The sequence below is a fragment of the Chrysemys picta genome, chromosome 21 (genome assembly GCF_011386835.1).
Source record: "Chrysemys picta bellii isolate R12L10 chromosome 21, ASM1138683v2, whole genome shotgun sequence".
Classification (NCBI taxonomy): domain Eukaryota; kingdom Metazoa; phylum Chordata; order Testudines; family Emydidae; genus Chrysemys; species Chrysemys picta.
In genome coordinates, this window is record NC_088811.1 from 3592395 (window position 1) to 3618034 (window position 25640).

Genomic DNA, 25640 nt, shown 5'->3' on the forward strand with positions numbered 1-25640 from the left:
CTATTCAAGCACATCTCTGAGTTAATCCCATGCATTTTTCCAGGGCCTTTCACACCCAAGAATCCCAGTGTGTCATGGGATAGAGGTCACTTCCCCTATCTTCTGAAATGCAGCCATTTCTGGGGCGGGCCAGAGCAGCCATTGTGCACCAGTGACTGGGGATGTAATCTGCTCTTGTGATAAGACTCTTTAATAACATCCATCCTGAGGCTGATATTTATCATCTAGAGCTTAGGTCCAAGGAAGGGTTTTACAGAGACATGGTCGAAATCCCATTCGAATACTCCCCGCAAACCCAGTGAAGTCTGAGCTTGTCTGCAGTGTCAAACTGCACCGAGTTTTACCATTTACTGCCCTGCATCCTCAGCAGGGGAACAGAATTCCAAACCCCACTAAGGACAAAGCTACTTCATTGCTTATATCTACTGGCGCTGCTTCCTGTGACGGGGACAGGAGAAAAGAGAAGCATTTTCCCATAGCGCTTTGAGAGCCTAAAACCAAAATCTAATCTAAACATTCTGTGTGAAAAGGCCTAATCGAAACATCCCCTCCCCCCCAGTTCTCCCTGTTCTGCAGAACCGCTAGGCGGATGTGTCCCAACAGATTCTGAACTGATAAAAATCTTATTTATCTTCAGCTGTTGACACAGAAGCGTCTAGACTTGTCTACTTCAGGAGGCTTGGATCCGAGTGCTGCTTCTTTCTTCCTTGAAGGAAATGATTTGCCCAACAATTACTTTTTCCCCCACTATCTCCCCCTGCAACCCCCTCCTCCTCCTCCTCCTTACATTCCAGTCTCCTCATTAGTCCTACTCAAGACGTGTCCGGGACTGCAGTCAATGGATCCCAATAAAGCCACTAGACTGGCAAGAGGGAGAGAGAGAAGAAAAGTGCTGCCTCAGGCTGCTAATTTCCTTGTACTCCCTAGCAAGCAGCTGTGGAGCTGCATCCCAGGACAGGTTTGGACAGATCACAGCAGAGAGGTGATAATAATGTGTCTGTCATTTTACTCAGACATGTAGGATCTTGCAAACCGCAAATACCGTTAACTGGCTCGGACGAATCTGTTACAACAGATCCTGGAAGACATGCCGACTGCAGGGCTTTTTTCTTTCTAATTTTTTTAATAACCATTTTTTAATCATTGGTCTTTATAATTTCTCACTGAGCTGGAAATTCCATCACAAGTTACTTTGTTTCCCTTTTAGCGTGAGGAAGGATGTGGATGTGTCCAGGGCATCATGTGCACTGCATCGGGAGATGTACACAAGCATTACACGGACTGTCTATACAACTAGAAAGTCCCAGTCCCATCTGACCCCACTTCCCATCCACTTCGTCCCGCCCTCCAGAAGAAAAGAAGTGGAGTTAGTGGCCGTTAATGATCAAGTTGAAGAGAACAATTTCAGTTCTTTCACACTGAGCTGCTTGGTTCTGGACAGTGGTGATCACAGGATGGCTGCAAGTGAATGTTTAAACGAGCAGGACAGTAAAAGGTTGGGAATATAAAGGGGATGTAACAATACCGAGCTCCTATACAGTGTTTTCCTCCATAGGCTCAGAGCTCTGTACAAAAGGAGGTCAGTAGCATTATCCCCATTTTATGGAATGGGGAAACTGAGGCATGAAGAAGGGCAGTGACTTGCCCCAAGGCCACCCAGCAGAGCCGGGAGTGGAACCCAGGACTCCTGAGGATCATACGTCTTCCCAAAATCTCCCCTGGCTGCAGTTATACAGTGGGTAGAGGTTCCACCCAGCGGTGGGCATTGCTAGCCCCACCTTTAACTCGAATGTAACGTAGCTCTCGCAATAAACAGATTGTCATAAAATTGCCTCTTCACCCGGAAGGCTTCATGGACACAGGGACACAAAGGTGTGCATAGCATCCTAGCTTTGAAAGGCTTGCTGTGGGCTCTTCCCAACGCGGCAGGACCCTTGGTCTCCTCTATGGATACTGCAGTTGTTTGCCTAGCCAAAAGCTCCTTATGCAGAAGAAGGCTCTGCTCCGAACAAACACAAGGTGAGCAGGGAGACTCGCAAGGATCCCCATGCCGAGATCAGCTCACCTCATCCCTTCAGAGGGTGGGCTTTGCTCTGCCCAAGGGCTCACTCCACACCTGGGGGATCTGCAGGAGGACCTGTGACCGCCAAACCCAGCTCTCATTGAGGCTGTTACCAGAGACTCCCCAAGGCTGCACCCACCTGCTGCACCCCAGATCTATTAGCAGGACCACAAATGAATAGATTTCTTGTTCTTCAGCCTGCATTTTTCTGTGCTTACTATCCTGCCATTACTCCTAATTACAGTCCCATGGTTCACCCTAATTGATTTCCCTCCCTCCCTGACATTTACACCTTTAAAATACCTGTCGACTGGGCTCATATCCTCTCTTACTCATTGCTTGGCCGAGCCACACATACTTAGTTCTTTTCAAATCTTTCCAGTACATCTGACTCGCTCTCCGTCTGGCTACTTTGACCACGTGACCAAGTCTGCACAGAGGCCAAGTGCCACTAAGAAACAAGCAGAAAACCCAGCAATGCAGTTGTTTTGGGATGTGTCGGGGAACTCGTGGGGGTAAAGAGTGAAGAAATATGGTTGGGGGAATCTAGCTGAACACGCTGGTGCAAAAACACAGGGCAATAGAATCTGACCTGGAGTCGAATCCTAATTAATCTTTAGCAGCTAGCATTCCCTGAACAGGCCCCACGGTGCATTGTCACAGAGAGCCTTTGCCCAAAGACTTCACAATCTAAATAGAGAGAGGAGGAAGTATTATTATTATTTAATTTATTATTACCCCGTTTTACTGATGGGGAAACTAAGGTGCAGAGAGATTTTCCAAGGTTCCCCAGGGAGTCTGTGGCACAGCCGGGAACTCAGAGCAGCTCTCCTTGGTGCATTCTGACACTATCAGCTCAGCACTGACACCACCTTCCCGTCGTTCGCAAGCTGTGAGGCTCCAGGGTGGTGAAAGAGCCTGAGTGGGCAATCGGGGCTTCAGCGCATTCCCTGCATCGCTGGGAAGTGCCCCCGTCTCTATTGCATGGTGGTTTCCATGAGCACTTAGTATTTTCCAGTTTGGATTCAGAAAGGCACTTGAAAGCCATACAGAGAATTATTGGGATGTCCTTTTAGCTAAGAATGAAACTTCTGGGTTCAAGTAATGGCCCCCATTCTAGAATCATTCACAAGGAGTTTCCTTGTTCCTCATGCACAAGAGAGGTCTACAGGCTGAGTACAGAGCAGCCCTTCTGAAATGAAATTCTGGCTTGCAAAGCATTGAGATTGGAGCTATTTGCTGAGCAAGACCAATTCTCCAGCCCTCCAGTACACCTCTCCCCCAAGATCTGCCTGGTGGTGACACACGAAGTGATATTAATGGCAGGTACATTTAGGACCAATGAAAGGAAACACTTCTTCACACAGCATGTATTCAAACTGTGGAACTTCTTGCTGGAGATGCTGTAGGTTGACTTTGTACAAGGCTGGATTTGCACCTATGCAGGCTTAAAAAAAGGCATCCAAGCTCATGCTTCGGGACACCCGCTGATCACTCCAGGGGTCAGGAAGGAGTATTCCCCTAACGGCATTGCACAAAGGGGCAGGTGCACTATGGTTCATTTTGTTTGCCCCCCAGTATAACCTCAGCTGTGGGTCCCCACTGGAGCTAAGGGATGGACGCTCTGATCCAGGATGGCGCATCCTATGTGCCTAAACATGAGATCAAGTGCTCTTGCATTATCCTATACTGGACACATACATGTTATTACTGAATTCCAGGCTGTGTATTTATCTTTACTTGGTCAGGCTACTCAGGAACCATAAAGGAGTCATGCTACGTCTCAAGCTTTACAGGGCATAGCATGGAGCAAACGTTGGCTAATACCCTTTTTCTACACCAGTGGAGGAGACGACTCTTGTGAGGGCTGTTTTGCTCTGTTCTGTAGCACAGTTGGGATTAGGGAAAGGCTCGTGCATACCAGAGTTGTGCTGCTGACTTGAGAGGTTTTCGAAGTGGCTTTTCCTCAGAGCTGTATTTTGTAAATTTGGTTACTATGTCCAATGTGCTTTTTGTTCCTTTTGTAATTGCACCAAATTCCCAGTTTATAGGTACAGTTTCCCTATCAGCAACAAGAACCCCAAATCCCTAACACCGAGATGAGGATAACTGGAGCATAAATATACCAGCCTCCTTCTCCCTCCGCATATACGACGTCGGCCTCCTCTGTGTCCCTGCTCACCATGGTTGGAGCCAGAGACCTCCCCTCTGCAGCTTCTGACATCCGACGACTTCCTTTTGTATCTTCCCGCCTGACTCTCCAGGTGATTTCAAACCTCAGCAGGAAACAGGTGTCCCTGAACTTCTCTGCTGCTTGATAATGCTGCAGAATTTGGAGTGTGGGAGAGAGGCTGATCAGCTGCAGGCTGTCATGTAAATAGAGAGGTCTCAGTCTGACACCACTGGAAACTGTCTGAAGTTTGTGTTTGAAGTCAGGGTCAGGCCCTAAATGAATTGGCTGATATAGGAGAGAGACAGAGGTGAGCGAATGGCCCAGAAAATTTCTGCATTTCAATCACTGGAACAAGGTGTAAATCCAAGGAGCCTAGTTAATAAACAAGATTTAAGATGATTTTGCTTTGGCAAGTAAAACATTGAGAACAGGCATTCAATCATTTGCATAGCAGATGTCAGCTTCCTGCCACATGCCCCCTAAGTACATGGGGCAACATAGTAAGATACAGTCCCTGCCCCAAAGAGCTTACAATTTAAATAGACAAGACAGACAAATGGCAGGAAAAGAAGTGATTTTTATCCCCATTCTACAGATGGGGAACTGAGACCCAGAAAGACAAGTGGCAAGACCAAGTCTGTGGCAGAGCTGGGAACTGGCTCAGATCTCTAATCCCTTAACCACAAGACCATCCTCTCTCCAAGCCGCTGAGGATGGCAACGCACAGGTACATTGCCCCCGCCCCTGAATCCATCACTAGAATCCACTGGAGGGTATGAGAATGTCACTAATCTGCTCTAATACAGAAGAGGAAAAAACCTAATCCTCCCCACGTAGCAGGAGAAAATACAGCAGGCAAACAGCCTTCCAGATGAGATCAACATGCCCCTCTTTAGAGAACAAACCCTGCTGAACGAGGACTGCTACAATCAGGTGGGCTGTCCGACTTCCCTCCCCCACCCCCAGCAGTGCCTGGTAGCGATTCTGTAAAGGACCCGGCATTCCGTTTTCCTCTTTTCAAGTGAATCGGCCAGTTGTGAGAGGTGCCCGACAGACAGCCTGGGAGAATCAAGGCCTTTCTTTATGCACAGAATAGGTGCGGTGTAGGCTGTATCAGTGCAAGCTCTGCAGCTGGGTACTTCATCCGGGGCAGCCCAGAGGACGGGAGGAGAAGGAAATTCACCCTTCACAGCCCATGCAGTCCAAGGACTCTTTGGAAAGATAGCCAGCCGGGGGGCAGTTAGCACCAACTGTGCTGCAGCTATTGTGATCTGGGTAACAAGGCCAATCAATCTGGGCTGGAATTTTGTCTAATTTCACCGCCACTCAAACACTGGGAGTGTGAAAGTGTGGCTGAGGTTTGGGCATTATTGGGCTCCTGGTCCATGCAGGGGACAGTGTGAAAAGAGGAGCAGACGGGGCTAGAGAGGGAAAAGGCCAGTGAAAAGAGCGATTTGGTGACCATGGCTCACACTGGCGAAAGGCAGCAGATTTGGCCTGGCCACCCCTCCATCATGAGCACGGATAGGGCCAAACCTGCGACCCCCAGGAGCCAGGTTTCAACGCCACTCACTTAAACTTGGCTCAACTGCCCCTCTGTCATAACACGACAGGTGGGTGGGCAAAATCTGAGAGGTGGGGGGCATCATACTCAAGTGTTGCCTTGGGCAGCAGGTTGCCTTGAGTGGCCTCTGACTATACAGGGGGTGGGGGGAGTGCGCGTCTGTCCTCAGTGCAGGGCAGCACCGGCTTCCCGTGGCGAGCACAAAACATGCCTTTATTTATTTGTAATTACAAATGTGTTTAAAATGGCAAGAAAACCCCCCTCAAAATAATGTGTGAGGTTCAGGCCTGGGCACACCTAGGCATCAGAGCCACCCACTCCTCACACAGCTCACTGAACTCAGACTGGGTGCCCGTAGCTACCAGGTCTGGCGTCAAGTCCCTCTTCCCCTAGTCCCCAGGCTCAGGTCTATTTTCCATTGGTTCAGAGACAGAAACATAGGGAGAGATTTTCACAAGCACCAAAATGTGCATGGAAAACATGTACCTGGCTAAGCATGCAAATTGCTCCCGCGTTTCGGTGCATGTACGTGCATACTCAGAGCCATGGAAATCAGGCCTGGAAGAATGCTTTCCGTGACCACTGCTCATGGCTCCTGAAGGAGACTGATTCTCACCACATGGGACTTTCTGTTGTTACCACATAGGTAACAAGGTCCGGTCCCTCCGGTGACGTAACTCAGCTGGGCCTCACTGACTTTAGAGGACCTCAGAGGTGTCACGCAGGGGTGAATGGAGCTTGCAGGGGCCCAGGAATATTTTGATGCAGTGCTGCTAATTTACAGGGGCCCTAACTGTCTAACTGGGCTCTGCTGGCAGCACCAAGGAGGGAGAATTCGCTCTTCATGCTAAAGAGCAAAAGGCCTCACATCAATCAGTGCGTTCCATAAACTTCTGAGATAATGTAACTGATACCACGGTCATGTTGGAACAGCCGACTGCTCCAGCGTCTTCCCAGGGCCTGCCGAAAATAGCTCTCACGAACACTGCCCCGGGCCTTTCTCCGCAATCCCACTGTAGCGGGGACTTAGGAGCGTGAGCCATGCCCAGCTGGAGCCAAGGGAAAGACTCCCAGTGACTTCAGTGGTCTCTGGATCAGACCGCTGCGGATGCTTTCCTATTTCTGCCATTCCACCTCTTTCACCCACTCAGATTTCTTTTCAGCTGCTTGGAGACAAGCACAAGTGTGCAGAGCTCAGAGGCAGAGTGTGATCTGACTTACGGCCACGGCCCTTATTAAGGGACATTCAGCAGACTGTTGAGCGTTCCACATTATTAAGGAGCGGTGCCAAGAGTTAGTTATTTCCTACTGCTGCTGCTAGAGGGAGACAGATTTTTGCCATTGTTCGTTTACAGGGTATTTTAGATGATGACTGTAGCAGGCGCAACCAACTTTTGGGATACATTGTTCAGTCATCCTCTCCCTTCCCTGCTCTCCCCATCCCAGCCCCTGGCCCTAACATTTATGCAGTAAGAAATCAAGCTGTGAAATTGGAGAATCAATCTAATTAGGCTCCTATAACATGCCCATCACTGTAGTATCTAACTGACTTAGCTCTGGGTTGGACCTGGTTTGGATTGGGTCACCTGGTCCAGAACTATTCATATCCCTGACAGGCTGATCTCTAGTCCCAGCCTTCAATCTCTCCAGTCATGGAGATGGTCACAGTCTCCCTTAGCAGCTTGGTTCCATTCTCTGGAGTGTGGTTGAAACAATGTAAGTGAACTGGGCACTAAATCCACCCCAGGCCTATGTCAAGATTTCAGTCCGGCACTGCTCCACTTCATTTTGAGGACTATCCAGTTTCTAGCTTCAGCGTGCGAGCTTGGTCAGCAGCTGAGGTCTGGGGTGAACATTGTCTCCTTCCTCCAAGAACAACATCCTCACCAGGACCATGATGGAGAGTTACACCTTCTGTGGCAGAGCTGGGGTCTGATTCTCTATTGCCGGCACCACGTGCAGTCATATCCACCTGAGCGAAGAGAGTGCAAAGTGCTAGTGTAAACCATTAGCAAGGCCAGGCAATGGAGACTCAGGCCCACAATGCTGGACTGGATGGACCCTTCATCTGTTCTGGGTCATCAGGGAATGCAGGGACAAGTCCTGATCTGAAGGAGGAGGGTAGCTTGATTCCTAGGGCTCTTTTTCAGTGAGGCCGCGGGAGGCCAAAGACCCTATTAACGGTTCTGCTGGCTTTGGTGAGGACGATAATGTTTTTAGAGGGGAGGGAAGCAGCAGTCAGTCTGAAATTGTACTTGAGAAAAATACTAATTATCTATCAGTTACCAGCTGGCTGGCGTGGCAAGGGGGCTGAATGTGAGAAAACAGCCGAGATCGGCTCCCAGCTCTAGCATGTACAGACAGCTCCAGGCAACGGAGAGTCCTGACAGCTTCCAACAAGCAGGTAGGCGCCCTGCATGCCCTGTCTTGTACTACTACAGATCCACTCCCTTCCTCCCACCCCAGGAAACAAGCCACCAGAGGGACCTTCCAAGGCACAGAAAAAATCTCATTTTCAGGGTCTGGCCCACCTCATGGCCTTTTCTAACAAAGAGATTGTTAGAAAAAACAACCTGGCTCCAAGGTTTTGCATAAAATACAACAACGGCTTTATTTCCAAAGGATTGTGCTAAGAGACAGAAACCACTAACGCTTTGCTGAGAGACAGGTTTGGTCTGACGGTCAGTGCACAGGACAGGCACTCCCGAGTCACATGCATCTTCTGCAGGAGATTCCCATGGAGAAGCCCTAAAGAAACATTCTCTGACCCACATAAGCCCTCAATTTGCAACTGAAGCCTCGGTCCCTTTCTCTGTTATTCCCTTTCATAGATTCATAAAGTCACAGATTTTAAGGGCTGAATTACGATTTTGTCTGACCTCCCTCCTAGCACAGGCCAGGGAACCTTGCCAGTAATTCCTGCGCTGAGCCCATAATTGATGCTTGAGCTAGACCTTCTCTTTAGAAAGATATCCAGCCTTAATTGAGATGCTTCAAGTGTTGGAGAAATACAACCTTTGGTAAGTTGTTCTTACGGATAGTTATTCTCACTGTTAAAGATTTGCGCCTTATTTCTAGTCTGAATTTGTCTAGCTTCAGCTTCCAAGCATTGGATCGCATTATACTTTTTAATTCTAGACTAAAGAGCCCCGTACTACCAGAAATCTTTTCCCATGCAAGTACTTGGAATAGCAGTATGTCAAAGCACACTATGCAACTTTCAGTGTGTGGTACCAGGATCCACATAGCCACTTAGTGCGTGGCAAGCTGGTCACTGCAGATTTAAAGCCAGGCTTGCTGTGCACTATTCCTCTGTGTAGAGATGCTCTCAGTCAAATGCCTTACAGAAGTTTAAGTATATTATGTCAACACACTTACCTTTATCAACCAAACTTGTGTCCTCATCGAAACACAACATCAAAGACCTATTGACAAGACCTATTTTCCATAAATCCATATTGACTGGTATTCATTATGCTAGCCCCTTTTAATTCTTTACTGATTGTACCCACCTATCAGCCTACCCATGATTATGCCTTGGATCATTATCAGGCTAACTGGCCAAGCGGGTCTTTGATCATCCACTGGCTTTTTCTTTTTTCTCTCCAATCCAGTGCTCCAAGTTTTATTTAACACTAGTGGTTCAGAGAGCTCTTTGGCCAATTCTTTTAATGCTCATGGGAGCAATTTATATGGTCCTGTTGATTTTAAAATGTTTAATAGTTGTTGTTTACAATCCTTCCTAGTACTGATGGAATAGAAAACATTTCTGTATCTCTATAAGATATGAAAACATCTTTTTTTCTTTCTGAACACAGAACAGAAATACTTGTGGACTACTACTTTCTGCATCATGATTAATAATTTTGCCATCTTTATTTAGTATCAGAATTATAGCAGTACTAGGATTTCATTTGTTCCTGATATATTTAAAGAACTCTTTCATGCTGTCCTCAACCCCACTGGCCATAGAGTTTTCATTGATACCTTTAGCTTCCCTTATCAATTGTCTGTATTTCCTAACCGCTGATTAGTACTTCTTTGGTCGAGACTGTCTGCTGTTTGCATATAGCAAGCGAAATTAGACTGTGATCACTTGATTCAATTGTAATCATTTTCTTTGCACAAATACTCATTCTCCAGTCTTGTATCCAGTGGGGAAATAAAGCATGCAGTCTAGTGGAGAGAAAACAGACCTGGAAAATAATCTCTTTCTTTTAACAGAAAATACAAAATTACAAAGTTCAGACACTTTGTCAATCAGGGATGAGTTTCGCTGCCAATCCAGCATGACCAGTATTTGTTAAAAGAGAAGATATTACAATGGTCACTGCAGAGTCACATGGGAACTTATGCTCCCTCCAGCAACACAGCTGATGTTTGGAACCAAGCATCTGACACAATTTTCACTGTCCAAAATACAGGGAAATGATAGGCCTGATTCTGATCTCGCACAGGTTTTACATGTTGTAACTATACAGACTTTAGTGGAGTTACTCCAAATTGACTTGCAGTGGAGTATATGAGAGCAGAATCCAATTTTTATCTATCTCACACATTCATTCCACATATTCATTCTTTTACTGTGGTATCGAAGTGCCTACAACTACCTGGAGGCTAATTTTCAAAAGTATATTTGAGCCATGTGGGCTTACATGCCTCGTTCAGGTGTTAAAGCTGATCTGGGCACTTGAATGCATGGCTGGGGATGATAATTTGGGGTTCCAAACATGAAAACTAGCCTCTCATGTTAGTCATTTCCTCCCCCCCGCACAGATCAGCTTCATTCCAAGTGTAAGGATACAATAAACCAGGGTTGCAGCTACCACAGTGTGCTATGTTGAAACAATCTGGGACTTTCGTTCTACTTCATTCTAAGCGGAATTCTACTGACTCTGAATGAAATGCAAAGCAGGTTCCACTGTGCTTCCCGTGAGATAAGAATATCCTGATCTCGATCATTTGTCCTGCGTTAGTGCAAGGTCCTGGGAAGATCCCAGCTTCTTGAGCAGGGCTCTGTAATAATTGTAGAACTGAATATCCCGCAAAAGTATCTACCCTCGCTTTTATGTGGAGCCCAGTGCATGACGGCAGAGGATGTTGGTAGTATAATCAGTGCTGTGTGGATGCCCATGCAGTGGAGACATCATCAGTGAAGCTGAGCATGCCCGGATCTCTAGTGACAGAGAACACACTCGCCAGTCCCAAAAACAGAGGTTCCACTAACCTGGGACACCAACAAAGCTGAAAGCGATAGAACAATGGCACTGAAACAGAACGAGGGCTGTGATGCAGTCAGTGGCTGCGTCCCGTACGGGATGAGCCCAACGCACTTGTTTCTGTGCTGCTCTGTCCTTAACTGTTGCTGCTGCTAGTGTGACCAGACAGCAAGTGTGAAAAATCGGGACGGGGGTGGGGGGTAATAGGAGCCTATATAAGAAAAAGACCCCAAAATCAGGACAGTCCCTATAAAATCGGGACATCTGGTCACCCTAGCTGCTGCTATTGTGGGAATGATGTGGCATTGGGTATATACACAGTGTGTGTATTCCAGGCACAAATCCTATGATCAGTGAGCATTTGAGAGCAGGAAAAGGGCATTTTCCTAATGGTTCATTCAACTGTGATCAGTGGGTGCTCCTTCAGCAGGTGCTTTCCCTTGATTCACATGTACTGAACAGCTCCTGTCCACAGCTCTGTGTCTGTGTGTATTAATGTCAGGAGTATTGTAAGAATCCAGGAGGGCATTCTCTGCTATCCGGGATCTGTTCCTGTCCCAGTGAAGCCAGCTGGCTAGCACAGGCTGCACTGTCTCTGGCTTTTCATTGTCTTTCAGGAGTTTGTAGCTGATACACTCCGCTTGCATCACTGGTGGGAAATACCAGACCAAGTAGGCTACTGAATCCCCCTGGGAAATGCTGAGTTTATTTTCTTTGCTGTTTGCCGCCAGGCTGATTATTAGTATCTCACCTGCACTGTCAGGGGATGGGATGTCAAAGTGCAGGCCTCACGATTAAAGCAGCCCTGCCTTTTGTATCTGACCAAACCATGTTCGATGACCACCATGCTACCCCCGATCCATGTGGTGGCTCCCAGCTCACGGGAGTGCCCAAGGAGGGAGGAATCTCAGAGATGAGACCCATCACAGTAGCCTACATTTGTTTTCCATTTGGCATCCCTTCCTTTTGAACAGCCCCATCAAAGAACCAGGGTTTGGGCAGAAAATTCCATCTTTCATCCAAATCTGGCCCTACCGATTTACCTAGGTTCTTACCTGGCTCCTATCACAGGCCTGAGTCCCTCCACTAGCTGGGCAATTCCTACTGACCTTCACATTTCACCGAGGGAACTTTCCCCCCAAGGGAAGACGAACAGGCTAGGGTTGTTTCTTACCCTCAGGGCCTAATGTTAATCCCAGACCTAACCCAGGGAGATACCCCATTGTTAATCTACACATCACAGACCCAGAGAGGGGCAGGGGATACACTGCCATCCAGACACCCTGTCCTCTTAACTAGAATGCTGGCCAGGTACAGATTCCCCATAAAATGTTTGGGCCGGCTCCTCAGCTATTTACACCAGAGCATCTGGTCCTTTACGCCAAGCCATGAAGTAAGCGATGATCCCTTGAAAACCAGATTTATTTTTGGTTTGCTTTAGAATCATAGAATCATAGAATCATAGAATATCAGAGTTGGAAGGGACCTCAAGAGGTCATCTAGTCCAACCCCCTGCTCAAAGCAGGACCAATTCCCAGCTAAATCATCCCAGCCAGGGCTTTGTCAAGCCGGGCCTTAAAAACCTCCAAGGAAGGAGACTCCACCACCTCCCTAGGTAGCTCTGTTGCTGTCTTAGAGCCGCTGCTGAAGACTGAGTGGTCAGTGCTACGCCGTACGGATTGACCTTGCATTTGCTTTATTTTACACCACAATGGCTCCTTATTCTTTGCCGATACCAGGATCCAGTATATTTTGGCGTAGAATTGCCGGGAGATCATACCGACGAGAGCTCGTTGTGTGCTGAGGGCACCGGGATAGGAGTTCCCTACTTCAGCGCTGTGCTGGGAATGCTTAGAATTCAGCAGTCCCGTTCATCTCCCTTGCCTGCTCACCTGGGAGCCCCGCGGAGGTGACCCCTCACTGCTCTCCCTATTCATTGTCACGGGGCAGCTTGGCTGTCTAGAATTACAAAACAAACTGCTGGGAGACAGCTGTTATAAATCACCCTTTTAACCCCTTCCCCGCCACGCTCCCACTAGGCAATATTTCGAGTGCACTTTCCATTCCCACACGCAGCAGCTAGAGGGGTGGCATGTATTGGACTGACAAGAACAGAATAGGAGCTGCAGCTATTTGGGGTGTCAACGCTCTTAGCCCATACATTAAGCAGCCGGAAGACAACTTTTTGTCCATCATTAAAAGGCCTTTCACAGTAATTAAACACATCAGCTTCCAAAAATAAGTCATTGTCACACGTAGGGCTGATACATGTTGCTCATGATCTGTTGTGCTGGTTTGGTAGCACGGTCAAACCATAATCCTACAGGAAACCCCTTTGCTCCCTTTCTGTGTCAGCTGTCTCACCTCAGTCTTTATACCCTGGCAGGCATTCCCCCAGGGAAAGGAATTCTGTCTATAAGATGCATCTATTTTCCCAGGCGTTTCTTGGTGGGTGGGAGCTGAGTGGGTGTTTTAGTTGCACTGGGAGTTTTTTTGTGAATACTTTGTTTCCAGAGAAATGTCTAGGACAGAAATGTTTTAAAAATAAATAAGTGTCAATATTTTTTTTTTCTTTATGGGCCATGCTTATGCAAAAGCCCCTATGACATGAATTTAGGACCTAACCGCTGATGAGAAAAGCAGCACCCTTCTTCTCTCAGTCATTTCCCTGTCCCTTGCTCTGCTGAGATGACGCTTTTCATAGACCTCAAGACATGCTGTGAAAGCCATGGGCTGAGTGGCTGGCTTTTGGTGTACTTGTAGGGACAGGTCTATGCAACTGTGTTATCCACTGGCTGCTCTGTTAATTTTTCTTATTGTGTGATGTTGCTGAATGATATTTTTGTGGCTGCAAGTTTAATTCTCATCAGGGCTCCTAGAGCTTGAGTGATTCATTTGCTATTACAAATCAACAGAAATAAAAACATATGAGAAATCTAGGGATCTACAGTGTCTGGAAATAAATCCTGAAAACAAACCCCGCTATTTCCCAAAGTTTTGCTTGTCAGGCTTGAGTTATATTTGCTACCTCTAAAGGTGGCAACCAAAATACCCTCTGCTGACTATCGAATAACTATACATGTTGCAGCTGACATTGCAATGTCCGCGGTATATAAACATGCACTGTGTCTCCTTCTGCGAAATGATACAGAGACAGTAAAGGGTTTGATACAGATTCATTGCGAACATTTCTACAGACACACATGCATCTCTCTACTGAAGTCAAGACGAACTCATGCAACTTACTGTCCAAGTGGCAGACTTGGCTGTGCTGGATTGCTGGAACGTCACCTCGAAGTGGTGGGGCCCAGGGTAGTCAGCGTTGGAGGGGATGACAGGAGCTGGGGACATGGCATCAAAGGTAGAGCTGGGCTGCGAGTAGGGAGAATGCGTTGGGACATTGGAGGGGTGCTCAGAGTTGTAAGGGCTGGTGGAAGCCGCTCTGCTGCCGATGCTCTGATCCATGCTGCTGTTCAGCAAATTAAACTGGGACTGGAGGAAGGGAAAAGGGGAGGAGGGGAAAAAAAAGAAAACACCAGCCAGTTTAGAGACAATGAAATCTCAGCTACACTTCTCCAGGACTTCAGGTGTCCTGTTACAGCCTCCTTAAAGGGCCAGCGCACTGGAACATTAGCTGAAATACCTCCTCTGGGTTGGTTTGTTTTTAAAACAGGTCACCACTTGTGAAAGGGATAAAACCTGACACATTGACATCACCCCCCTTTTGTCAGCTTCATCCATAATGGAGGCAGCCAGGTGCCAAGATTCCTGGATTGCCAGTGCACTTTACAGTGTAAAACCACCTCTTTCGCTAGCAGGGAAATCACCGCGTCGCTAGGAAGAGATATATATTTGCTGTTTTCTGCTACTCCCCTTATGGGAATGGCCTATTGACTAGAAAATGATAATGATCTTAGAGCTCACCCTACAAAATACACCAATACTACAGAACTCCATAGGATGCCAGAACAAGTGTGATGGAAAGGCTCTCATCCTCTGTTAAGTTCTGGAAATGTTCAGAGGGATTTCTATAGATCCCCGTTGGTTCCATCAGGGACCTTTCTGTAAGGGCTCATTCACTTCCATTTCAAATGGCAGGACTTTCAGTTCATGTGGGACCAAACCAACCCCCACCCCTGAGCCAAACACTCCCAAACTTCACACAGGAACCCAGGCCAGGAGCCAAACTTTGCAAATGGCTCCTGTCTTTCTAAGGGGCTGAACCAAACCCCCAGAGTCCAGCCAACCTAAGTTTTGTGGGGTTTGAACTCTGGATCTCTTTTGTAGGTTGGGCCCACCTTAGCTGTAGAGAAGCCCCATCCCAGATGCTCAGCAGTAGCCAGACTTTACACTATTTCATAGAAGGAAGGAAGGAAGGAAGGAAGGAAGGAAGGAAGGAAGGAAGGAAGGAAGGAAGGAAGATCTATTAGTAAACTGAAAACAAAAGAATCAGTTCTGAAGAGAGACTGATGCTGATGCCTTGAATTTACCTTCCAGCCTTTCTGATTATCTTTCTTCCCAGGGTTTGTTCATTGCTTGAGATGCCTCTGTGTAAACACAGGGGCTTCCACCCCCCAGTCACTACCCATCTACCCTCCCATCAGATCCCACCGTGATGCCTGTGCGTATGTGACTTTATTCTCATAGCAAAGCAGTGAGATGCCACAAGTGCAGGGTTGTGCCTTCACTGCAGACTCCATCGGGAGACAGAGCCAGGCTGGAAGAGAGAGGAGAGTCCTTAAAACACATGCATGCCCAGTACTCAGGAAAAAACCGCTCACGTGTGTGGAGGAAAATGCTCCCTGCTCCCCACTTCGCTCCAGAAGAGTCACCTTGAATGAATTACACTGGTGGCTGGAATGTGAGGGCGGAGCCCACGGCTCCAGTCTCCATGCACACGCTGCACTCCGTTAGCAGTGGTATCACTCGGAGCCAGCACAGGGTTTTAAAAGGATCCACTCCGCTGCAAAGAGCTGCCTTCAAGCTCTGACCCACCAAGTGGATTCATTGTTATCAGCTCTGGGAAGCAAGGCTGTGCTGTGGCAATCTGCCTTCTATGCAGATGCACTGTGGAGACATATCGAAGTGATAACAGAGGGAAGTAGGATGGTCTGGTGACCAGGGTACAGGGCTGGAGTCAGGACTCCGGGGCTTGATTCCTGTCCATAAACTAGCTGTGCTGGGTTATGCTGAACATAGACACATCAGCAAATAAGTGGGGCCTGCCCGTTAGTTACACGTATCTCACCTGTCACATCTGCTTGGTTAGCAATTGCGGATCATGTTTAGTTCATATCATTATCCAAACTACTGGAATACACCTTATTTCTTCTTTCATTCCCTCCTTTCTCTTCCAGCTTTACTCCTCCTTCGTGCACTTTTCCTTCTTCATTTCCCCTCCCAGATCTATTTAACTTTCCTCATTTTTTTCTAGCTGTTCCCAATTCTTCCCATCAGGAAAGTGACACCGATTAGACAAACTCTTCCTCATGTGTCTCTTTCCTCCGCTTGCCATCACATCGCAGGCTGATTGTGCTCCCCCCAGTTAGTCTAACACCACCGACAGCATTTAATGCCAAAAGCCCAGCCGTAGCCCATGCAGACGATACTGAGGGATCGCAGCAGCCCATAAAGAATCGTCAAACTCTGACTCTAGTCCCTTTGGAATAACCTGTGGATGAAACCCACAACCATGATTCCGCTGCCCCCAAAGCAACAAAGACCACTCGGGAGCTGTAAGAAATTTAGGAGAAAATAACTTTGAAAAGTCTCTATCTCCTGGTAATTGCAGCGTGCCCAGAACCAGACAGCGATGTGTGTACATGTACATACATGCTGCAAAACACAGCTTCTGGGCTCAGCCCAGGGAATCCTTGGCAGACAGCCCAATAACAAAGTCAAGGGTAGGCTTGAGCAAAGGTCACCACTGTACCAAAGTGGGACAGAATGCATTTCCCTGGGGGGGAATGCACCGAGTAATGATATATTGCACGGACAGCTCTGGGACTTCTAAGCACCAGGGGGAGGCGGACTTCTAAGCACCAGTTTCCCAGCCACTTGGCCTTTGGGCACCTATTGCCCGACCTTTCAAAGGGCGCACCTTTCCTAGGCATCCTGCACCATGTCCTGTCTGCCCTCCATGACACCGGGGGGGAGGGGGGAGATGCAATTGGCTGCTGCATTCAGTTCCATAAGGCCGACCGAATCAAATATATTGGACAAAACGACTCACATTGGTAGGTGGGACTTTCTGCACAAAGATGCAATTGCTGGCCAATGGCAAGGCCTCATCATAGCAGTGAAACAAAGGTGGGGTTTGCTGGAGGTTCGTTCGCAGCGGGCACCGTCGTGAATCATCTTTGGGGATTGAACTGAGGACCTCCAGCACCATGTCTACCACTTGTTCTAAAGGACTCCTCTAGCTTATAGCTGTAGGTCAGTCATTCCCTCAATGGATCAGCCGCAAGATGAGGTCCCTTTGTTAAACGTGACATTTAATAATCATTTGCTAACAGAAATTACTGTGTGTCTTGCTTAGGGGCACTTCTGAGCTTGTGAAAATGTGGGTCTGATGCTGCTTGTTAACCCAGACGGCACACGCACACACACATTCTCCCTCTTTGGTAATTAACCTCGCTCTTGGCCTGTCATGACCCTATTATGTCAGTGATGCCCACTGCCAGGCCCCAGAGTGACATTTCACATCTCTGTTTTTGGACTAACTCCCATTGAAGGGACACTACAGACACCAGTTTGCCTCCTGATTTAACTTTCACCCTACATATTATTTTCAAAGCGACTACTGATTGTGGATGCCTGAGTTAAAGGGACCTGATTTTCAGAGGGGGATGCTTGCTTGGCACTTTCTGGAAATCAGGCCCTTTAAGATGTCTCAACGTGAGGACTCAAAATCACTGGTCCCTGTTGAAAATCTTGGACTTAACGACAAACTGAAATTCTTTATCTACCCTGCGCTCATACAAAGCTTTCCGGTCATGTAATCAAGTTTAGCAAGAGAGATCATCTCCCACTGATTGTCTGAAAAGCAGCCCCCTCTGCTATCTCCCAGAAACATACACTAAAACCTAAGTGATTCTGAATGGGTTAGAGCTGCAAACTGGAGAAATCTAGGTCTGACTGTCCAAAGAATAAGGACCAGGAAATCAAGGCAGAACACAACTGTTACGTCTGCCAATCCAGACCACCAAATGGGCTTTATGGCTCAGATGTCACCAACCAAACCTCATCATAGCCCCCAGGTGCTCAGAAACTATGAAAATAGGGGTGTTTCAGCAGATATATCAATAGATCCTGCTCCTGAAGTCAGTGGCAAACTCCTGTTGATTTCACAGGGATGAAAAAGGGGAGAGAGTTGCACAATATTTCACACCAGAACAGGACAAAGGATCCTTCTCTTAAATGAGATCTCCTCTTTCTCTGTTAGGAGATGCATGCATGCATCCATGGGACAGGAAACCCTCAGAATCAGGGAGAAGTTGGATGCACTGGCTCTGTTTGTGGGATCACACTGAAAAAGAAAGTAATACTCCTAAATATAAAAATATCAAGGGGGGGGGGGGGGGCTGGAGAAAACACCCCATGCCTGCCCCACCAGCCCACTGGTTAAACTATGGAGCAACCCCCGTCTCACAGCCATTTTTTGTTCCTCTCTCAGATTTTTCATGGACTTAAGGCTGCTTTTCAGTTACAAAGTGCTGTTTGCTTTGGGTGAGTAGGGGCATTTCCTCCAAGGCAAATGTCGTAGAAAGTTATGAGACTGACGCCCTGGGAAGGGTTGGAATTTTATCTGGTAAAAGTTGCAATTTACTGAGGGACACAGCGGCAAAGTTTGTTCGAGATACTCATAAGAGTCATTAGAGTGCCCTCTGTCCATACAAAGTGGTACTGCCAGACTCTGTAAATGAATCCTTGACAAGGCCTCCACTCTGGAGCAAGCAAACATTCCCCTGCATGGGATGTCTTGAATACCACAAACAGCACCTGAATTACTTGGTGGTGAACTTGGTACATACAGCCCACAGAGCACACACACACCCCCGTGTCATTAACATACCTGCCGATAAGATGATCGCATTGTTGCAAATAGGGCCTATTTCTCACTTTACACATGCACACCCATATCCATCCATTCACCCCTTCACACCCACTCATGCACACACCTACGCAGTTTCCCTATTTAGGTTTGTGAGAGTGGATTAACGTTGCAATCACCTTTCAAAGGCAGGCTGTACAATTCATTTTACACAAGTGATGTTGTCTGTTAGCAGTTTGCAATAATGCAGTCCACGGTTTGGGAGACGCTCAAACGCACAGCTTTGATGCAGAGTGAAAATAAGATAATTGGCCAGATTTACCCCGGCTTGTTTTGTATGTACTGGGCCAGGTCCTGCCTTCTTATAAAGCTGGTTTTCGGCCTCTGTTCTGAATTTCCATTGTCAAATATTTCCATTAACAGCTGATGTCTGTGACACTTCTGGGGTTACCAAGGTATCCAGTGTGAATCACTATCACCTGCTCACAGCATGAGAGAGCCTTATCTGTGCCCAAAGGGGAAAATCCTCCCGTGCTCTGCTCCCGGCTCTGCAAGCCCCTCCCCGCTCGTTCCCCCTGCAGGCTAGCAATTAGCACATGCCACCTCGTTACACTCGAGTGCCCAGTCCCTCATCTTCTGGACACCCTCAATGTACACTGATCTGCTGCCTCCATGGAAGCAGTGCAACCCCATCCACCAGCCTCCTCTCACGTCAGCGCTCTCTTCAGTGCAAGGCACTGGGTCGTGTCCACTGTAAAACCAGACAGAAGTTTATTTAGCACAGCTGAAGATAAAGATCCAAAATAGATGCAAGTAAAAGGACTGGAACCACCAGGTTACAGTGTTACATAAAATATAAAATGCAGTCGAGAGCCTGTACTTATTAACCAGTTCCCTTCCAGTCTAATAAAGTATTTCTCACCCAGTGGTCAGTCCTAACAGCACTGGTCCAGTCCAGAGAGGTGGGATCCACTTTTCATGGGATGCGCACACTGGCAGATTGTCACCTCCGTAACGAATAACATCTTGTGCCATTTCTTCTTCTTCTTCTTCTTCTTCTATGCAGCCCCAGACTTTTTGTCTCTTTTCATAATCAGTTCATTTACTTCAGCTCAGCCCTTGAGGGTCCCCTGTTCAGAATCTTTTGTTGGAGTTTTTTTGTTTGTTTGTTTTTGTCTTTGTAGATGCTCAGGCCTGCATCTGGTCCAGACTGTGAACACCAGGCTGGGCTGGGTCCAAAGATGTTGATTATTCTCACTCTTGACTGAGTTACCTGAGACCCTCCCCACCTCAGGTGACGTTTCATCTCCAACAGTTTGGGACCACAGTATTCTACATTTTACGTAACTCTTAAAATATTTGCCATACAAACCTCTCACAACAACCATGGCGATCAGCTAGTTCTTAGTTTTCCCCCACTTTGGTGAAGTATCATGAAGCTGGTCAGACATAGGTGTAATATGCTTGCCTGGGCATGTTAGGGCATGTTTGGGCATGCCCGTGTCACAACGGCACAAGATGGAATTTGTTCTCCTCTATTTGGTAAATCCTATGGCCTTAAATACCATGTAAGTGTGGCAGAACCACTCCGGGAAAAACAATAACTGACTAATTCTACATCCAAAACTCAGACCAAAATCCAGCCTTTTTCTGAGGTTGAAAAAAAACCAATTCCAAAAATGTGAACTTTAAAAAAAAAAAATTTAGCATATTGTTTGGTGTCACCTGGGATCAGAGGAGAAATACCTCAATTCTCCACCTCAAGCATTGCTCCTCTGGTGTTTCCTATTCAGATGCAGTCAGAACACTCTGGAAATCTCACAAATGAAAAAGCCTGTTCTCATGAGATTATCATTTTGATCTGAGAGAAGTTTGATCTATTACATGTAGAACCTAGTCTTTGGAGAAGCTAAGGACTTTCGCATTCTATGGCTGAACATTCTAGCAAAGTGGCTATGAGACACATCCATTGAATTAAAGCACTGAATTCATCTGAGATTTGCTCATGAAGAATCTTTACAGAATTTTCCCACCGTTTCCCCCCTATGATGTTTAATGGAAAGAGTTATACATTTTTTACCCATTATTCTATAGGCTTTTTCACGTGTTCTCTTATGGCAACTTCTCACATATTCTTGTCAACTGTACTAAGACCATGAACAGCCAAGAGAGTATTTGTAATAACTCCTACCAGCCTCGGGGCCTTGTTCAATTTCACAGGGTCTCTTTTAGGTGAATATAATGATCCAAAAAGTGTCTACTGCAAAGCCTGAGCTCATCCATACAACAGGAACAGCACAAGCCGTGCAAGTCTCCTCCAGATAGCGTCCTGCACATGTGTTCCAAGACACCTCTGAGGGAACCATGTCCAGGGAACAGACTCTATTTCAGTCTCCCTACATTCACTCCTTTCACCTTGTCCCAGCCAAGTCTGTCTCCTCGGCCATCCATCCTTCGGTATTTCTGCTCAGGCAGTCTGCTGCTATCTGAACTCAGAGCACAGAGGCCACCAAACTGCCCTCAGACAGGTAATTATTGTCACTCACTCCCAGCCTCAGCTGGACCTCACCCAGCAATCCAGATGTGCAAATCACCATCTGGCTTTACCCTGAACCATCCAGTCTTCCATTGCTGAGGCCATTGCGAGCTGTTCTCAAACCAACCCCTTTGCTCTGGGCGGAAGGACTGTCCCTGCTGTAACACATCATGGCTCAGAGTATATAATCGCACTTGGAAATGTATATGTGTTAAACGACAAGTCATTAAATGTATTGTTTGTAAAAGCATGATTTCTCGTGACAAATGGGCACAGCTCTTCACACTCCTCCTCCCCCCAAACGAAGTCAGTCTGAAATGCTTGCAACTAACCAGATTTCAGACTTAAGAGACATGTTTTAACTTGGGAGCCTAACCTCACCCAAAGGAAAGTTACTGGTTTACAGTATAATCGCTTTAAAAAAAAAAAAAGCTATCAAGCTTTTCCAAGTAAGACCTCCAGTTCTCTACATCTCCCACAAGATCGTCAGGATTCTGTGACTAACTGATGGAATGTCAAACAAGATCTAACTTGCATTTGCAAATACATCTCTCTTCTCCCCTTAAATATGTGTATTAAACCCTCTGACTACGTCTCCTGCTGTATAGTTTGCCTAAGATAAACAAGAACCTCATGAACTATCCATAATTCCAGAAACAATCACAAGAAACTTCATCTAAACTGATATCAAAATATATCTGGAAAACAGTCCACAGAGCCCATGATGGCATGTTCAGCCAGCTAAGCACAGAGCTGCTGTTTTCTTACTACTCTTGGAGTAATAAAATGAACTCCAAGATAACATCCTGCCAAAATCATTCATCGTCAAACAAGAAAATCAAATCTATTTTCTCAGGAACAAACAGAAAGTAACTGGTTTACATTGATGATCCAACATACTGATTTTTTGGGTTCTCATTCTGTACATAAATATTCATCCTTCAAAAATAACAGCAATGTGTGTTCTGATAGTCAGGGATAAAGAATAAAGTGTGTGTTGGTTCAGTAGTTATATCCTGAATAGTGGGAAATAAACATGAAACATTTCCCGTCTCGGCAATTTCTATTTCCACGGAGTCAAGAGCTCTGCAGACTGCAGAAATCCAGAAACCAGAGGTCTGTTGGAAATGTTTGCTGCAAAATTCTACAAAACTAGGAAGAGTTCTTAAACGATGTTGCACGTTTACCCTGGTTAGAGTCAGGACCCCTGGGCTGAGGATATCCAGCCCTACCACCAATTCGCCATGTGACTGTGTGACAGAGCCTTACTGAGCCTCACTTTACCCGTAAGTAAAAGGTCCAGTATGGGAATGGGGGAGCAGCTCCAAGCTACCACAGCCTATAGCTCCCCCAACCCATACGTCCCCCTCGGGGAAAGCCAAGCCCACATTTCACCCACCATGGACACAGCCAGCTGACCTGACCTCTCCTGTGCCGGGGGTGACTTCGGACCAACTTCCTGAGCATCCTGCAGGTGAGGGAGCGAGGGTGGAGGAAGAGAAAAGACAACCCTATACCTCCCCTCTCTACTCTCAGGGCTGCTCCTGTAGGGAGGGGCCTCACATTCTGCTCCCTCTCTCTCAAAGATACTGCCCGTCTTGCTTCTACGAAGGCTGCCACCCCGGCACCAGGTACCCTGCACCCCAGAGGACTTGTGAGCTATTGGAATGAAATGCATAGGAGAGGGAATCCTTTCTAGCCATCCACCCCCATCACAGTAGTATCTGAATAAAGGCTTTCAGCTTTGGGCCATACACCATGCTCTCGGGAATCATTTTTCCATTGGGCAATATTTTATTTGTGTTTATTATTATTTATTCTTTGCCTTTCCATAGTTCTAAGATCAGTCATATGCCTGATTGGTCACAAACACATTGCAAAAAGACAGTCCCTTCACCCTCGAGTTCACAATGTCAGCATAAGTACTCTCTGAGTCAGTCACTACCTGCAAGCACGCTACGCTCCCATCAGTGTGCAAAGCATTGACCTGTAGCACTTAGAGCTAAACACAAGTCCCTTGCACGAATCATTGCCAGGAGAAAGGACCCAGTGTCTACCAGTGTGAATGTTCCCACACAATTTTAGTGTAGTAGGTGTGATCGGTTCTAAATAAGAGCACAATGAAACAGAGGCTTCCTGGTCTAGGATGAGTTTTTCTCGGGCCATGACATTTTGCAAGAGATAGATACGCAACAAAATTCCTGTTGGGGTTTCAAAATACCCCACAACGAGGGGTAAGATATTGAACTTGAAAAGCACCTGCTCTGTATGCTCTATAAGTGCTTTCAGAAGGATGTTTGCTGCCCCTTTAGATTCATTATATGCAACTGTTAACAATAATGTGCAACTATTTACAGTACAACATCCACTCCAGCCAGCTGTCCTAGCGTGTGCAGCGCCTGTGTGCAAGAACAATGTACAACGTGCAGATAAATCAGAAGTGACCCACTGCCACGAGCACGGATTCTCAGAGTGTGAGAGACACTCTTCTTTTCAAAAGACAACACCTCTGATAAAAGTAAACCACTCTATTTGTGAGAACAAGAGCTTCATGTCTAGCAACCTAAGTGATCATTTGTACATTGAACGGGACACACCATCCATTTCAAATTCACATTTCTACCCAAAAATGTGTTCCCTATCATTGTTACAGAAACATCGCAGATTACAGAACGAAGGGCTGGATTCTGCCTCTAATCTGTGAAACTATTTACAATTGTAATTGTTGGGGTTGGGAATTGTTTGAGAGATGGGGATTGTGATAAGCTATTTTAAATTGATGCACTTAGGCTATACACCTCTACCCCGATATAACGCTGTCCTCGGGGGCCAAAAAATCTTACCACGTTATAGGTGAAACCGGATTATATCGAACTTGCTTTGATCCACCAGAGCATGCAGCCCCGCCACCCCGGAGCGCTGCTTTACTGCGTTATATCCAAATTCATGTTATATCGGGTCGCGTTATATCGGGGTAGAGGTGTATTTTTAATTTCTCTTTTTAGCACTCCTATAAGATGACATAAGTAAATTAAATTAATTAAATCAATACAAAGTCAAATTACACGCAGAGTGAGCAAAGGTGCCAAAACATAGTCCATAGAGATTAGTCAAAAGTATTACCCTCACCCCTTTTTTCCCCCACTATGTTTTCTCTGTGCGTTTAAAAGCACTTTGGGTACGGTCAGTTTCCCTGTTTCCCAGTATAGTTGATTTCCCCTGGCGATTGTGTGAACTTGTCACAAAGCAACAGGCAAAAGAAACAAGATTATTTTTAAAAATAGGAAACTGTGGTTGTAAATCCCCAAATGTCAGCAGTGGGCTTCAGGGGCAGCTGTCGTACCCAAAATGACTTCAACTCCTTTTTTGAGAATGATTAGATTGCAAGTTGGTGGTGTCCCTTTAAAAGAAAAATCCATAAGTAAACATTAAATAGAAATATCACTGTAATAATGGCACACAGAGTAACTGAATTACAATGCGAAACCAAGCCACCACATGTGGAAACAGAAACAAGCAATTCAATAATTTCAACCAAGAATTGCAACACTGTTTTACTCTATATGTATAATTATGCATCAATAAATACAAAAAGAAAACTGCCCTCAGAAAAAAATTCTTTGTTATTTAAAAAGGAAATGCATTTGGGGATAGATGTCTTTCCTTCACCTTGTATATTCATTAAGGACGCTCTTGCCTCAAATATCCTGAATACCAGAACAGCAAAAACAAAATCTGTACACTAAAACAGCATCATATTGTTTATAGACCATGCTGAAAATGTATATGTGAGAATCTATGTCCAGTGCTAATTGTCATAATCTCCCAGCACCTTTAATCTGCAGAAGGAAACCTATTTGGGGACACAAACACACACGTGCGCGCACACACACACAGCATTACAGAGATGCAAGTGTTCCCGTGGTTTCTGCAAATGAGCAAGTCCCAAATGAAGGATGCACCAGTGCCTTGGTGCTGCTGAGCAGCTAAGAAGTTTGAAGACCGACTGTTTCTTTAAACTGTAGCTCAGAGC

The 25640-nt window shown here is 46.4% G+C and overlaps 1 protein-coding gene across 9 annotated transcripts in view; it reads right to left on the reverse strand.

Moving 5' to 3' along the window:
- Positions 1-25640, reverse strand: part of TP73 (tumor protein p73) — an 89879-nt gene that overhangs the window by 24632 nt on the left and 39607 nt on the right. For all 9 annotated transcript variants that reach the window (XM_065574935.1, XM_024104272.3, XM_024104273.3 and 6 more), the window contains exon 4: positions 14265-14510. In XM_065574935.1, the coding sequence (XP_065431007.1) occupies positions 14265-14510 (246 nt within the window). The remainder of the gene's footprint in view (positions 1-14264; positions 14511-25640) is intronic.